Raw genomic sequence first — 13,017 nt, forward strand, 5'->3', positions numbered from 1 at the left:
GGAACTGAAGAGTGAGAATGTCCGAGACTTCCTCTGTGATGGACTCCAATGCCGACCCCAACAACGCCTCCTTGACTTTCACATATCCGTTTCAATGTCCTCACCACGCCGGTATCGATCATCTCTTGTCGACATTTTACACGACGGGTACTCCAACTTCGCCTATAGAACCTACAACCCCAGCACAACCTTTAGCCAGAGCTAGGACAACACCTATGGCCGGCTTCCTTGCATCTCGACCTTTAAACCCCCGACCGCTCTCTGCTATTACGTCCCTGACGGCTCTGAGTATCGGAGGATGGTTCAGAATCAATGCTTGTTGGAGAGGAGAACCGTTAGCTAGATTAGCCAGTGTTTATGTGGCTTGGAGAGTGACGTCGGGGAGGGAAGTACGAGGTACCGATAGAATTCGTGTCAGAATTGCAACGATGGGATGCGGCGGCGGCGATGAGGTAGCGTGAGTCGAATCAGAGTGCTGGAAACAATAATGAAGGGATGTTGAAACAGGTATCGATAGACCGGTCGTTTTCGTTGAATCAAAAGAGATTTCCGGAAGATCGAGTTTTCCAAACTCTTCAAATATCGATGTCTATTCCATTTTCGTCTTCCGAAAGATTCCTAACGATATTGATGGCCTGTTCTTGGACAGCAGCGGTGTCTTGTTGCGCCTTCCTTGTCTGATCCTCAGCCTCAGCCTCGGTCTCTGTATCATCACTGAGCTCCGAGCGCAGGTTGACATCAATGTCCATAGAGCCCATAATCCCCCCGCTGACACTCTCCCGCCTAGTCTTCCCTCTCGCCGATTTCCGTCGTCGTCCTCTATGTCGTCCGTGACTTTCAAGTTTTCCGCTAGCCATTAGTTGAGCCAATTTTTTTTGCATCCCAATTGAGTCATCACATCCGTCTTAACTTGATCGCTCGATTTCCTCACAAGATTCTTGATTGCCCACAAGGCAATAGGACGAAGACTCGTGTCTACCAAGCCCTTCGACATTTCTCCCTCATCTCCACTACCCGGACGATGTGTTTCGACGCCTCGGATGAACTCGACTAGTCTTTACCCCAATCTCGACGGAGATCGACGCGAGTGAGGTGTTCAGGGTTGATGGGACAAGCTTGCCTTGATGATGAGAAGGAGAGCTCTGTCGCTGCTCAGAAGATGCCATCATAGTTAAGGATAAGAGGTGGCGCCTGCTGGAGTATTACGCCACTTCGATTCTGAACTTTTCGCGCCAAGTCGAGCCTAGTGCATTAAGTTGGGTATATAGTTCCTATAGAGTTGCAATACTGGTAAGTTCACGATCACTCCCTCTGTGATTGGGCTCTTACACTTTATATCCTCGCATACTTGGTGTCTACAATGTTTGATTGGCAGCAAGATGCGGGTAACGAGGGAAACCGGGAATGTATTTTGGAACGACGTCAACGCAGAACGTCAACAGAAGAAATCATAGCGTTAAATAAGTAATGTCTGTATTGTTATCACTTCTCATCATTATTGTGTCCCGACGTTATGTAGTCTGAGGAAGTCGATAAGAATCAAGTAACAGGCTGATGCCTGCGTATCGTACCAGTCAACTGGAGTCGTCTTGAAGTTGTCCGGACTTTCGCTTATAGTCAATCGATTGTTCGCGAATCAATCGGTAGAAGTCGAACTCAGTCGACTTTAAACGCGAAAAACTGAAACAGTTCAAAGGCACAGTACTAGACTCTACTTCTTCGCGTTTCTCTTCGCAGTACTCTTCTCACTTCTGACCCTGCCTTTCGTGGCTGACCCAGTTCCATGTTTTCCTTTACCCTTTGCAGCACCTGTCTTTCTCTCTCGATCCCGATCTTTTCCAGCCATCTTGATACCTTCCGAATCTTTTCTGGGTGTCGCCAAGGTCATTCTAGCTTTCTTTTTGGCAAGTCTCCTGGCAAGACGTTCAGGATCTGTGGCTTTGACTTTCTTTCTATCTTCTTTCGACAAGTGTGCGAGTTTTTCCCCCAGAGAGGGGTCCCCTTGAGGAACGGATACAGGGGTTGGTCGGGAAGGTTTAGACGATTTCACGGACGATTTCGGTTTCGATGACAGCTTCATGGATACTCCAGGCAGGGTTTTACATCTCTCCACGCGAAGCTTACGTTTCGCGAATTTGAGTTTGGATGGTTCCAGAGCGAGAATCTCGTCCACACACTCGTGATTCTGAGCGGAAAAGGATAAATTTTCAGCACAGACCATGGGCCAGAGGTGACTTGGACTTACGATAAACTGAATATAAGCAAACCCTTTTCCTAGCTGTGTGTCCTTGTCTCGTATAATCCTAACCCTCTTGACCCAATTTCGTGGTTGAGCTCGAGTCTGCCCCTTGCCTTCAAGCTCACTGTCGTCTTCGTTGTCGTCAGAGTCAGTGGACCTTGGACCCTTCTCTGAACTGATAACACCTTCAAAAAACACTCTTAGGTCCTCTTCTCGACTTTGAAAGTCTAAATTTCCGACGAACACGCATTTCTTGGGGTCGACATCGGTCTTCACGACACGACCCTCCGTGTTCACTGCAGCCGCTGAGGCGTTTTTCGCGGCGACGTCGACTCGAATCGCACGATCCATGAACATAGTACCATCGCATGCTTCCTTTGCCAACCGTGCAGCCTCGTAGGGGTCCATAACCGCAGGAGGTGGAGGAAGTTTTGATTTGCGTTTTGCATCAGACGACGATGCCTCATCTAGGGGAGGAGGATGGGCGAAGACGATGTATGCATGCATGTTATTTGCAGAGGAATGAAACTCTTGCGTGATGAATGCAACCTTTTTCTTCTGTGCAGGCGTGAGGAACTTCTTCTCGGTCTCCCCATCGGCATTTTTTCCTCGCCAGTTAGACGTCCTGTCGAGATCATGTTGTCGGGATGGCTCTTTTCTCTTCGCTTTGCCTTTTGCTTTAGAATTGTCTTCGTCCTCTGGTAACGTACTTGTTGGTGTAGCAAATGGAACGGAACGGAAGCGTATGGATTCGACCTTGGGTTTGGGCCCAGGGGTAGTGGTAGGAATTAATGATAAGATATGACGTTGAAGCTGTTTGCGAAGAGGCTGTTGAAAGACGGTAGGGTTTAGCGGATGAGACCACGAAGAGAATCTGCATTCGTACCTTCTTCTGGGCGATCTCTACAGCTAGGTTACCCACAAATATAGTACGGGCATGACGCTGTTCAGGTGTCTCGTATGCAGGGACATATTTCACCTTGGGCACAGACTTTTGTTTTGTTCGTTTCGAAGATTTGGACAGTGATTCATGTTGGGGTGGTAGCGTATCTGAATCCGATTCAGAGTCAGCATCTTCAATAACCTCTCCTTCATCCTCATCCTCGTCTTCAGAGTCTCCCTGCTGGGCCTTTTGTTTTCCTTGATTACCCGCAAGGGTCCTCTTGAGGTATGCATTCTCCAGATCAGATTTATCCTCGTCATCGCTGCCGACGTCGTGCACTTCATCGCCTTCTGAACTAATTCCTTCTGAATCTCTGACATTCCTTTTCTGCTTCCCTGATGCCTTCACCTTCCTTTTACTCTTTTCATTCTCGGTGACTATCGCCTTCTTCTCTTTCTTGGTCGTTGTGATTGTTACCCCACCCTTGACGCGTTTTGAAGGAGACTTGGCATCTTGAGTATCATCGGATCCATTTTTCCTCTTCAAACTCGGTGTATTTGCACTAACGGACGTATTGTTGGGCGTGAGCTGTGGTCTTGAGACCGGCACCTAAGAACAGATGAGAAACCGAGAAAGATATCGATCAACAAGCCCACATTTGTTTTGAACAGTGAGTCAAGCTCTTTGTCTATCGAAGATTTGTTTCCAGCGAGTAAGAGAGAGGACAAGGCCATCGTTGGTAGAAAGAAAAATCCAGCGTAACAGCCGCGGTCCCGGCCCGGGGTCTCTCTTCTCATCTCCAAATGTTCAGAACCTATAATTTGAGAACTAAACGACCTTTCTCAACCCGCCAATTCTCGTATACTTATTCTTCAAGAAAATGGGCACAACAATCTAATGACGCGACATCAACTTCACAGTCGAGCAAAGACCCCCTTTCGTCCTCCTCCCCAGAACGCCAGCAGTCTGGCCATACGGAGGCAGGTCCTTCGTCATCGTCCCCTCGCCCGTCACCATCGGGCACACAGTCCGAAGCAGAAACATCCTCACACTCAAATCCGTCATTTGCTGACCTCGGATACTTGAAGAGCAACGTTCGGAAGTGGACGGACGAAGCGGTCGTGAACTTTCGCAAAAAAGCAGACGACTTTTCGGGCTCTACAAAGACGAGATTTTCTCAGGTCGGAGCAGAGCTTAACAAGGTCACTGGCTATGACGAAATAGAGGCTTTGAAGAGACAGGTTGTCGCCCAAGGTACGACCTAACATGATTGAACTATGAAATCCTGGGGGGCTAGATACGTCTATCCAGAGGTACAAATAAAGGAGGCACGTCAGGCGGCACGCGACGCGAAGATACTATACCAGCAAGCAGTCCTTCAGCGTTCCAGCTCACAGCGAGAACTGAATGACCTCTTACAACGAAAATCTTCGTGGACGGATCAGGACGTTATTCGCTTCACAACACTCGTTCGAGAAGACCATACGTTCGTGCAAGAGGAGGCGCGAGCGAAAGGTGCCGTAGACGAGACAGAAGAAGCCGTAGAAAAGGAGTTTAACGAGCTTACCCGCACTATTCTCACTCGATACCACGAAGAGCAGGTGTGGTCCGATAAAATCCGAAGTGCGTCGACGTACGGGCAGTTGGCCGCCTTGGGCCTAAACTTGCTGGTCTTTATCTTGGCAATCGTAGTCGTGGAGCCCTGGAAAAGGAGGAGGCTGGCACAGACATTTGAAAAGAAGATAGAAGAAATGGAATTAGAGTACAAGACGGTTATGGAGGGACATATGAAGGAGGTGCAGCAGCGGTTAGAGAGTCAAGTCGCCAGCCTGGTTACCATCGCAGATGTGGTTTCCAAACTCGACTCTCAACTCCAGCGTATAGAGGTGCTACCGGAGGTAGAGGCTCACTCTGAGCCCCGAGTCCTCGAGCCAGGTATTTGGGCCAAAGCTGTGAAAGATCGGCATTTTGGAGAAGCAGTCGCTACTGGTGCCATTGCGGCTACAGTTTTAAGTGCCCTTGGTTGGATATGGTTGGGTGGTTGAGTGGAGATTTCCTGTCGTTACGGCGCTAGAGTTTTAGAAATTCACACTTCGATAGACACGGCAATGAACCCTGAATTCGGTATAAGCATAATTAATCGTACCTACGATAAAGGCAGTCACTGACCTCTCATGCAGGAGTTCTCCGTTATGATCACCCATTTGACCTTCACTCCAGCTATCTAAATTCCATTTAGACCAGCCCCAGCCTTCTTTGATCTACGAATCGGAACTTATGATCAGGATGTGGAATGATGCAGCTTTGACCACTCGCCTCAGGCTTTTTATGTGGCGCCAACACAACCAGCCAACGCGTCTGACATTGGGAAAGGATTGAACTGAAGACCGGTAGATAATGGATCATTGGCATACCTTCGTGCTGAGCTCCCACAAGAGGGAAAAAAGCTCTGACGAGTTTTCAACCAGATGGAGAGCAAAAGAACAGACTACCATCTCTAGCTTAGGTCCTTCCGCTTCTGATATTGCACTTTCCTCGTCTTTAGTAAGCTGAGAGGGAAGTACTCGAGCTACGGTTTCAGGTAATGCGCCGTCGGATATGTCACGAAATGATAGGGATGAACATGGAAGACCGGTTCTTTCGACAAATGCGGCAGCTGTGTACTGAGGAGGCTTCAATAGATATTGATGAGGGGTTGGTTGTCTTGATGACTTACTGGATCTGCGGCAATGACTTTTGGTTCGGGAAACTGAGGACCAAGATTTGCCATTTCTGGTTGATTTCTTCTCCGCATTGGTATTGCACTCGTACTTTCCAGTACTTGCTTTGATCCACCTCCCGACAAAGCTTCATGATTTCGTCTTCCTGCGGTACACCACTCGGTAAATACGATAGTTGCTTCCCCACTTTTGAGACAATCGATAATTTAGATTCAAACAAAAGCGAGAGAAATTCACAGAAAGATCGCACCTTCCTGTGTAAGTGGCATTTTATGAGAGGGAGGATCACAGGCAACCAGGACGACGCACCACAAGCCATATCGAAAAACAATAGTTCTTTCGCGGACCAATCTTCCATCGAGGATTTCCACCACCTGAGAGGCAGAAAAAGGAGAACATGAGTCGGGTGTTTTAGCTTTTCTTTTATATTCACTTGTTCAGCCATGAGTATAAACAGAACCGTATTCCTGGAAAGTGTGGATTCCTGTACGTTGAACCGACTTTCTTGTAGTACTAAGGTGATTATCATCATTGACGAGTGAATCTCTTGCACAGAAGACTGCCAGTGATTACTTGCCTCGCCTACTCCGTGTTCATTGTAATTGTCTCGCATAGAATGGCTGAGGATTCCAGCTACCGGTGCGCGATCTCCCCGCGACATGACGGCGTGCGGCAAACTTCGCCCTTAGGTAACTATCATCAAGGATGACTTCGTTCGTCATAAACTCTCACCTCGATCGTCAAGTTCCTTTTAATTGGCGAACAGATTCATCCTGCCCTTTTTGTCGCATTATCATTGATGAAGCTCCCTCATCTAGGGTCTTTGAAAATGAGAAAGTTGTTGCTTTCTTAGACATCATGCCATTACGGCCAGGCCATACGCTGGTCGTCCCAAAATTCCACTGCCCTCGAGTATCCGAGCTACCGTCCGAATTTGCTGCGGCAGTCGGGGAAGCTGTGTCCAAAATTGCTAATGCTCTAACAAAAGGTGAGCGTCATCGACTTTGAGTATTGGTTCTCTTACAACGATACATTCTGCTAGCTCTGGACCATACAGCGCTCAATGTTGTATGCAATCAAGAATACGCGCAGGCCGTTCCTCATGTACGTGCTACCGCTTGAAAAGCGCCACTTACATTGAACGCCTACAAATGAAGGTCCATTATCACATCATCCCGGCACCCAAGCTAGGAGTTTCAAAGCCAGAAATCGATACAAGAACGGGTACAGTTCGTTCAAGGCTGCCGCCCACCGAACGCGAGATGCATCGGATGGAGTTTGAGTCGAGAGACGAATTAGACGAGGATGAAGCAAAAGATCTAGTTGAGCGGATACGAGCACATTTGTGATCATCTGAGATCCTCTCATCCTTGACAATCGACCCAGCCCCGGAGGGTGAATATGTGTAGGTCACGAAGCTACTTCGACGCGGGGTTTATAGGAGATACAAGACGAGGGTCCCAACAGAGACAATGTATCGTTTTCTACTGTGGGGTATATTAACTCGAATAAGAGGCGACGAGCGGTACGCCTATGGCTCTCAAGGCACATCCCACAGCCAGAGCGTTGGTTAGGTTTCGAGCAAATGCAGCCGGCTGCGATTGTGAGTTAGAGCCCTTCCGACCAATAACATGTTTCCATTAACAGTAAAGCAGCCTACGAGCGCACTTGTTGTCTTTGATTTCGAAGGAACGGTCACGTTCAATCCTCCGGGATAGCGGTCATACTCACACCAGCGCTACCAATCAACGGAGTTGTCTTCCGTTTGTAAGAGTGTAGTTGTGACTTATCGAGCGAGTTCAAAGGTGTCGACGAAGAATAGGCTCCAGCGGATGTACGCACCCAGACACATGAGGGCAACCCAAACAATCTTGTGCATGCTGGGATCCCCGTATCATCTAGGATGTGGGTCCTCCAGAGCCCAGACCTTGTCAAAGCAAAATTGGCTTCCGATGCCCGAAACTAAGTAGTTTATTGGGATAAGCCTTGAGGGTACGGAAGAGCCAATCGAAGAGTCCATATCTGGTGCAGGTTTGATTCGACCCAGTCACCGATTTTAGCATCCTTAAACATGTACATATGTACATAGCAGAGAATCTGTTGTTAAAGGCCCTGTTAGCAGGAGTAATCAAGGCGCACGGGCGCACGAAGTGTCACACTCACATGATCGCCTGTCATAAAGGGTAACATGATTCTCACTTCACTCACGTCTAGATGTCCAACGAAGAGACGCAAATGGATATCCAGGAGGAGCAACCCCAAGAGATACCGGATCCATTTTCCCATATGGACGAAGATGCTGCTGAAGACGACGAACCGACGGTATCAATTAGCGCTCCAAAGAAAAAACTGAAGCAGCCAGTTCAGTTGACCCGTGAACCAGGAAAGTCCTTGTTTCCTTTCTCCCGTGTACAGAGGATCATCAAGGCTGACAAGGTAGGGTGGGTTATTCATCGCGTTTGTTAAAGAGACTGATGAAGGTAGCCAGGACATTCCCATTATGGCCAAAGATGCTACTGTTCTGATTTCATTGGCCACGGAGGAGTTTGTTAAACGGTTATGTCAAGAGGCGCATCGTATTGCTGAACGGGAAAAGAGAACAATGGTACACGCGAAGGATATAGGCATGTTATATCGTGTTGTTGCGTTTCCTCATGCTAATAGAAGGGCCAGCTACGATTGCCCGAAAGGCGGACGAGTTCCTTTTTCTAGAAGGTGCGTTTGGCTCTGTTCTCGCACGAAAGAATGCTAATGAGTCGATCTATAGAGATCCTATCGCATCGCCCAGCTGAACAGCTGAAGAGAAAACCGAAGGCACTGGCGGAGAAAGAGAAAGAACCAGCAGAGAAAGAGAAAGAACCAGCAGAAATCGAAGGGTCAACACTTATAGACCATTTCGCTCCACCAAAGAAGACCACGGCAGAGACAAATGAAAGCGGTTCACAGGTTATAGTCATGAACGACGACGGGACTATGGAAATTGAACCAAGCACGGCGACTTAGCCAAATCCGCTAATTACCTACACCCACACGAAATAATTTCTTGCTTTGAAATGTATCATATCTGTAGTTTAGCAACGATGTATGGAATAATTGCAGTGCATCGGGCTCAATTAGAAAGGTATCATTCAACAAGTTACAGAGTAGTGATCCAGTACGAGAGTAGGACGTTCACGCTAGTCGTCGACTTTCACCTGAATACCTGGGACGAACTGCCGTACCTTGGTCACGACAGCGTCTTGGACATTGGCCCATGCCTTATCCTCGAGCTACGGAGAAAATAGCTGTCCTATTAGAAGGGTAAAACTAGCAAACATAGAACTCGCCTTTCTGTGGCCGCCCGAGACGACTTCAAGTACTCGATCTCGAATACCCTTCTGGATCCGCTCAGTTATCGTCTTAATCTTATCCTTGACTTCATCAAGAACATTAAACTCCCCACCTCCGCGATATCGTTGTTGTGATCGGTCATCAGAGAAGGGATTTCCACCAAGGACTTTCATTAGCGGTTCGGATATCTCTTTCGGCAAAGAATCAAATAGAGCCTCCTCGATCTTGCCCAAGACACCACGAAAGTCTTCTCGAGTACGAGCTTTGATGGTCTTGGCGAAGGTCTTCAGACCACGGGAAAACAGCATGAGGTGTCACGTACCGTTAGTCCTTCTGAGAGCTTCTTACTCAAGGTACCCACAACTCCACTCGGTGGTTGATTACCTCCCTCTCCAATCCCACGAGAAGCACCACTTGCATTATCTGACTTCTGAAAACCACGGATAAACCCGCTCACGCTTTCCTTTGCACTTTCGCCCAATTCACTGAGAGAGATGTGGCCCTTGAGGAAGTTCTTCACTTGCATGAGCGCGAGAGCAGTCAGTTTTTCTGCAAGTGGCGCATGCAAATCCGTGAGGACTCTGGCGACTTTCTCGCGCAACTCGGGAGCCACCTGCTTCGCCTTTTCGATCGGATCGATGTTCAACTCGTCAATCGTATGTGCGATTATTGCTATCTTCCCACCAAACTCGCCATCGGCTGATTTGGCAAAATCGGTAACCTTGCTAACGGCTGTTTGAAAGATATTGCGCTCCTGTTGGGGCGCCTCGGGGTTAGCTTTGTTTGCTCCTTGGTTAATGGTTGCAAGAATGTTCCCTGCTGCACCAGCAAACGGGAGTCCTCGTGTTCCATAGTCCGGCAGTGGTCGTTCGCCAGGTTTGCTTTGAGGGGAGGGATAGCTGTAAGTCGGGACCCCTGCACCAGTCTGTGGGTTTTCACGAGCGGCACGGAATTCGGCTATGTCATTGGCGGTTTGGAAGGCGGAAAAGTCACCACGAAAGACAGCCTCGGATGGAACATTAGAATTTACGTTCAGACTAAGAGGAATGAATTTACTTGAAATACAGCTTTGATGTGATCTTCCAATGATTGGAGAGTTGCGCTTTGGAATACCACGATTTCATCTGACACTTGTTTCGATATAGCGGGCGCAAACGCTACAAACATATTTCAGTGAATACAGAAAATGATAGGATGTGCTTCACTCACTATCAACATACTTGTCGATCCATTCCAAGATTGGTGTAGGTAAGTGCAAGGTCTTGTCCGTGCTACCGCGATCACCACTAGTACTGCTCGTTCTGTTGTCTCCGCTGTTGTGGCTATCCGCCACCTTCTGTATAGCATCTTGTGCCTTTTTGAAGAAACTATCCATTCGGTCGACGTTTGGGGTTGAAGGAAGGAGATTGAGACCTAATCATGTGATGCCGCCGAGATATTGACAACTTGAATCGATAATAATGTTATACATCTTTATCGTCACAGAAAAGGGTGAAGAGAAGAAAGGTCGACCGCAAGCATTTGTTCCGAAGCCAAGATCCATCGATAAAAGGGCGGAACTGGCGGGAGAATAGGTGAGGAAAGCGTGGGAACCACCTCTGATCAAAATATTTACAAAGACCCTAATCATGGTCAAAACTGTGCTCTACTCCCCACAATGGTTTTTTCAGCAAGTACGACCCTTTCTGTCAATTCCAGTATGGTGTTTGTGCACTTCTTGCACATGAACGAACAGTATTAGCCAATGCCTATCGGTACACAGTGACTCTCATGAACCTGGAGAAGCCTCTAAAGTAAGGGCACCTTCAAGTTCAACCTTGATACCGTGGCGCTTTGAAACTGAACACATTCAAATCTTATATCCACTCGATTCCACTCTTCCGGCGACTCTGAAGCTGGGAAGTATTCCATCCTGCCACCACCCCCACGCATACGAATCATCTCCACGAGCTGATGTCCATCCCTTCGACGCTGTCGGGATCGATGACGGGTGTTAAGAAGTAGTGAGAATGAGAAATGAAGAAGATCTAGGGTTGTGAGGTTCGATACGAGCTAATTATCCCTCATCCCAACTTATGCTGATGTGTGTGATGTGTCCACCCTCGGTCCTCGAAGCTTGAGGCTTGAAGAACGATAACAAGAAGAAGCAACCGTCGTCCTTGAATGCGAAAGCATCAGGGACAGGTTTGACGATGGAAGACCTAAAAGGAAGCATTTCAGAGTGGCTACCAGGAAAGCAAAGTGAGCCGGAAGGGGCCGTTCCCGTTCCCGGGTCAAGAAACCTTATAAATAGGGCGTGTGTTGCGCGGTTTTGCACCATGGCTGCCCCGACAAAAGTGGCAATCATAACGGGTGCTTCTGCAGGTGTGTCACGGTGTTGCCTCGACTGTGAGTGGGTCGAATATCAAGTACATTCTACTCGATGTAGGCATCGGGCGACACACAGCCATCGCGCTTGGTGAAGCAGGTTGGAAGGTCGTGATTACTGCGAGGAGAAGCGAGGCCTTGGAGGAGACAAAAGACATGATGAAAATTTTGGAGAACAAAAACTGTTTGGCAATGGCTGGAGATATAACTCAAGAAACCTTTGTCAAATCCCTCTTTGAGGAGACGATACAGATATTTGGTGAGGATTCCTGGAACGTTGTTGGCTATTTATATCGATGACAGGATTACGCAGGACGACTCGATCTCCTGTTCAACGTATGTCGCTGTGAGAACGCGTTTTTCTTGTGTATTCATCCTCCCGTACCAGAACGCTGGAATGTTCCAACCTCAAATTCCCATCGAGAACTTACCTCTGGAAGTTTTTCAAAATGTCATCAATGTCAACCTAATTGCTCCGTTTCTGTGCACCCAACAGGCTATGCGGATTTTTAAATCGCAATCTCCGTCGGGTGGTCGAATTATCAACAATGGGTCTGTTTCAGCCCAAGTCCCACGTCCCCTTTCCTATGCCTATTCATCATCTAAACACGCCCTGACTGGGCTGACAAAGACCACTGCTCTCGAAGGCCGACCATTCAATATTACCTGTACCCAAATCAATATAGGTCAGTTGACCCTACGATTATTTCTCACCGTAGCTCATGAAACGTTCAGGAAACACCGAGACCGGACTCGCGAACCGCCTTGCCCAGGGCGCCCTACAAGCTGATGGTAGAATCATTCCAGAACCACTCATGGATGTGAGACATGTTGTCAACTCCATCATGCACGTCGTCGGCCTACCCAATGATGTCTCGGTGCTAGAAATGACTGTGTTGTGAGTCGAATATCGTCCTATAATTCGTGCCGCGCCTAAAGCAGTGGCGCGTTAGACCAACTCAGATGCCATTCATTGGGAGAGGTTGAGATTTTGAGTCTGCAAACGACCGTACGTAGTTCACCGGAACTGTCGATGGACCAATCCAAGCTTGTCTCGGCTTCACGCCTAAACACGGTGTTTTCAACCAAGCAACCAATAGAACAGTACAATGACAGTTGAAAGTTCATTCAATCCTAACTTCTTCCCATGACCACCATAACCAAGAGTCGTTATATGAGCCTCCGTAGATGAGGTGTCGATACTTTCCAGTCATCATGCGTGCATTGATAATGTCGATGAAGGCATTGGGCGATACAGCGATCGACTCGGTACTGTAGGGAGGAACGTCGTGCTCACGAGGAAACGACACGATTCATCAGACTAAGAGTATGGTGAACTGATGATTCTAAGGATTACCTAGCTATCGCCGGGGGCCGGGGACGTATCTCAGGAAACCTTCGTGAAATATCTTTGTGCAGAACAGTGAAAGTATTTGGTGAACTCCATCCGCAACATACAACGTCCACTTGTAGACGTG

The 13,017-nt window shown here is 48.0% G+C and overlaps 9 protein-coding genes across 10 annotated transcripts; 5 read left to right on the forward strand and 4 right to left on the reverse strand.

Annotated features, from left to right (window-relative positions):
• Positions 1–17: 17 nt before the first annotated feature.
• On the forward strand, positions 18–461 carry E1B28_012583 (uncharacterized protein; the record flags this gene model as incomplete). The annotated part of the gene is made up of 1 exon (XM_043157712.1): positions 18–461. One exon carries the CDS (start codon positions 18–20, stop codon positions 459–461), a length of 444 nt encoding a protein of 147 aa, XP_043005080.1.
• Positions 462–575: 114 nt separating this feature from the next.
• Positions 576–857, reverse strand: E1B28_012584 (uncharacterized protein; the record flags this gene model as incomplete). The annotated part of the gene is made up of 1 exon (XM_043157713.1): positions 576–857. One exon carries the CDS (start codon positions 855–857, stop codon positions 576–578), a length of 282 nt encoding a protein of 93 aa, XP_043005081.1.
• Positions 858–1,711: 854 nt separating this feature from the next.
• On the reverse strand, positions 1,712–3,856 carry E1B28_012585 (uncharacterized protein; the record flags this gene model as incomplete). Its single annotated transcript, XM_043157714.1, has 4 exons — positions 1,712–2,185; positions 2,246–3,067; positions 3,126–3,731; positions 3,779–3,856. The coding sequence occupies 4 exons, from the start codon at positions 3,854–3,856 to the stop codon at positions 1,712–1,714; spliced, it is 1,980 nt and encodes a 659-aa protein (XP_043005082.1).
• Positions 3,857–3,898: 42 nt separating this feature from the next.
• On the forward strand, positions 3,899–5,256 carry E1B28_012586 (uncharacterized protein). The gene is made up of 2 exons (XM_043157715.1): positions 3,899–4,376; positions 4,434–5,256. The coding sequence occupies exons 1-2, from the start codon at positions 3,926–3,928 to the stop codon at positions 5,165–5,167; spliced, it is 1,185 nt and encodes a 394-aa protein (XP_043005083.1). The 5' UTR covers positions 3,899–3,925; the 3' UTR covers positions 5,168–5,256.
• E1B28_012587 (uncharacterized protein) lies at positions 5,201–5,916 on the reverse strand (the record flags this gene model as incomplete). Its single annotated transcript, XM_043157716.1, has 5 exons — positions 5,201–5,237; positions 5,292–5,383; positions 5,439–5,480; positions 5,537–5,785; positions 5,839–5,916. The coding sequence occupies 5 exons, from the start codon at positions 5,914–5,916 to the stop codon at positions 5,201–5,203; spliced, it is 498 nt and encodes a 165-aa protein (XP_043005084.1).
• A 631-nt stretch (positions 5,917–6,547) lies between these two features.
• Positions 6,548–7,191, forward strand: E1B28_012588 (uncharacterized protein; the record flags this gene model as incomplete). Its single annotated transcript, XM_043157717.1, has 3 exons — positions 6,548–6,830; positions 6,885–6,946; positions 7,000–7,191. 3 exons carry the CDS (start codon positions 6,548–6,550, stop codon positions 7,189–7,191), a joined length of 537 nt encoding a protein of 178 aa, XP_043005085.1.
• An 865-nt stretch (positions 7,192–8,056) lies between these two features.
• On the forward strand, positions 8,057–8,845 carry E1B28_012589 (uncharacterized protein; the record flags this gene model as incomplete). The annotated part of the gene is made up of 4 exons (XM_043157718.1): positions 8,057–8,278; positions 8,331–8,466; positions 8,516–8,557; positions 8,610–8,845. The coding sequence occupies 4 exons, from the start codon at positions 8,057–8,059 to the stop codon at positions 8,843–8,845; spliced, it is 636 nt and encodes a 211-aa protein (XP_043005086.1).
• Positions 8,846–8,887: 42 nt separating this feature from the next.
• Positions 8,888–10,774, reverse strand: E1B28_012590 (uncharacterized protein). Its single transcript, XM_043157719.1, has 5 exons — positions 10,382–10,774; positions 10,229–10,329; positions 9,495–10,178; positions 9,169–9,444; positions 8,888–9,111 (listed from the first exon to the last, which is right to left on the reverse strand). The coding sequence occupies exons 1-5, from the start codon at positions 10,545–10,547 to the stop codon at positions 9,019–9,021; spliced, it is 1,320 nt and encodes a 439-aa protein (XP_043005087.1). The 5' UTR covers positions 10,548–10,774; the 3' UTR covers positions 8,888–9,018.
• On the forward strand, positions 10,775–12,991 carry E1B28_012591 (uncharacterized protein). Of its 2 annotated transcripts, none has more exons than XM_043157721.1 (6): positions 10,775–11,536; positions 11,601–11,798; positions 11,853–11,875; positions 11,928–12,225; positions 12,275–12,437; positions 12,493–12,991. In XM_043157721.1, the coding sequence occupies exons 1-6, from the start codon at positions 11,365–11,367 to the stop codon at positions 12,524–12,526; spliced, it is 888 nt and encodes a 295-aa protein (XP_043005089.1). In that variant the 5' UTR covers positions 10,775–11,364; the 3' UTR covers positions 12,527–12,991. The 2 variants fall into 2 exon arrangements, with proteins under 2 accessions (XP_043005089.1, XP_043005088.1); XM_043157720.1 differs by having other exon boundaries at positions 10,775–11,212; positions 11,288–11,536; positions 12,275–12,502.
• The last annotated feature ends 26 nt before the right edge of the window (positions 12,992–13,017 follow it).

Source organism: Marasmius oreades, chromosome 8 (assembly GCF_018924745.1).
Source record: "Marasmius oreades isolate 03SP1 chromosome 8, whole genome shotgun sequence".
In the NCBI taxonomy this organism is placed as follows: Eukaryota; Fungi; Basidiomycota; class Agaricomycetes; order Agaricales; family Marasmiaceae; genus Marasmius; species Marasmius oreades.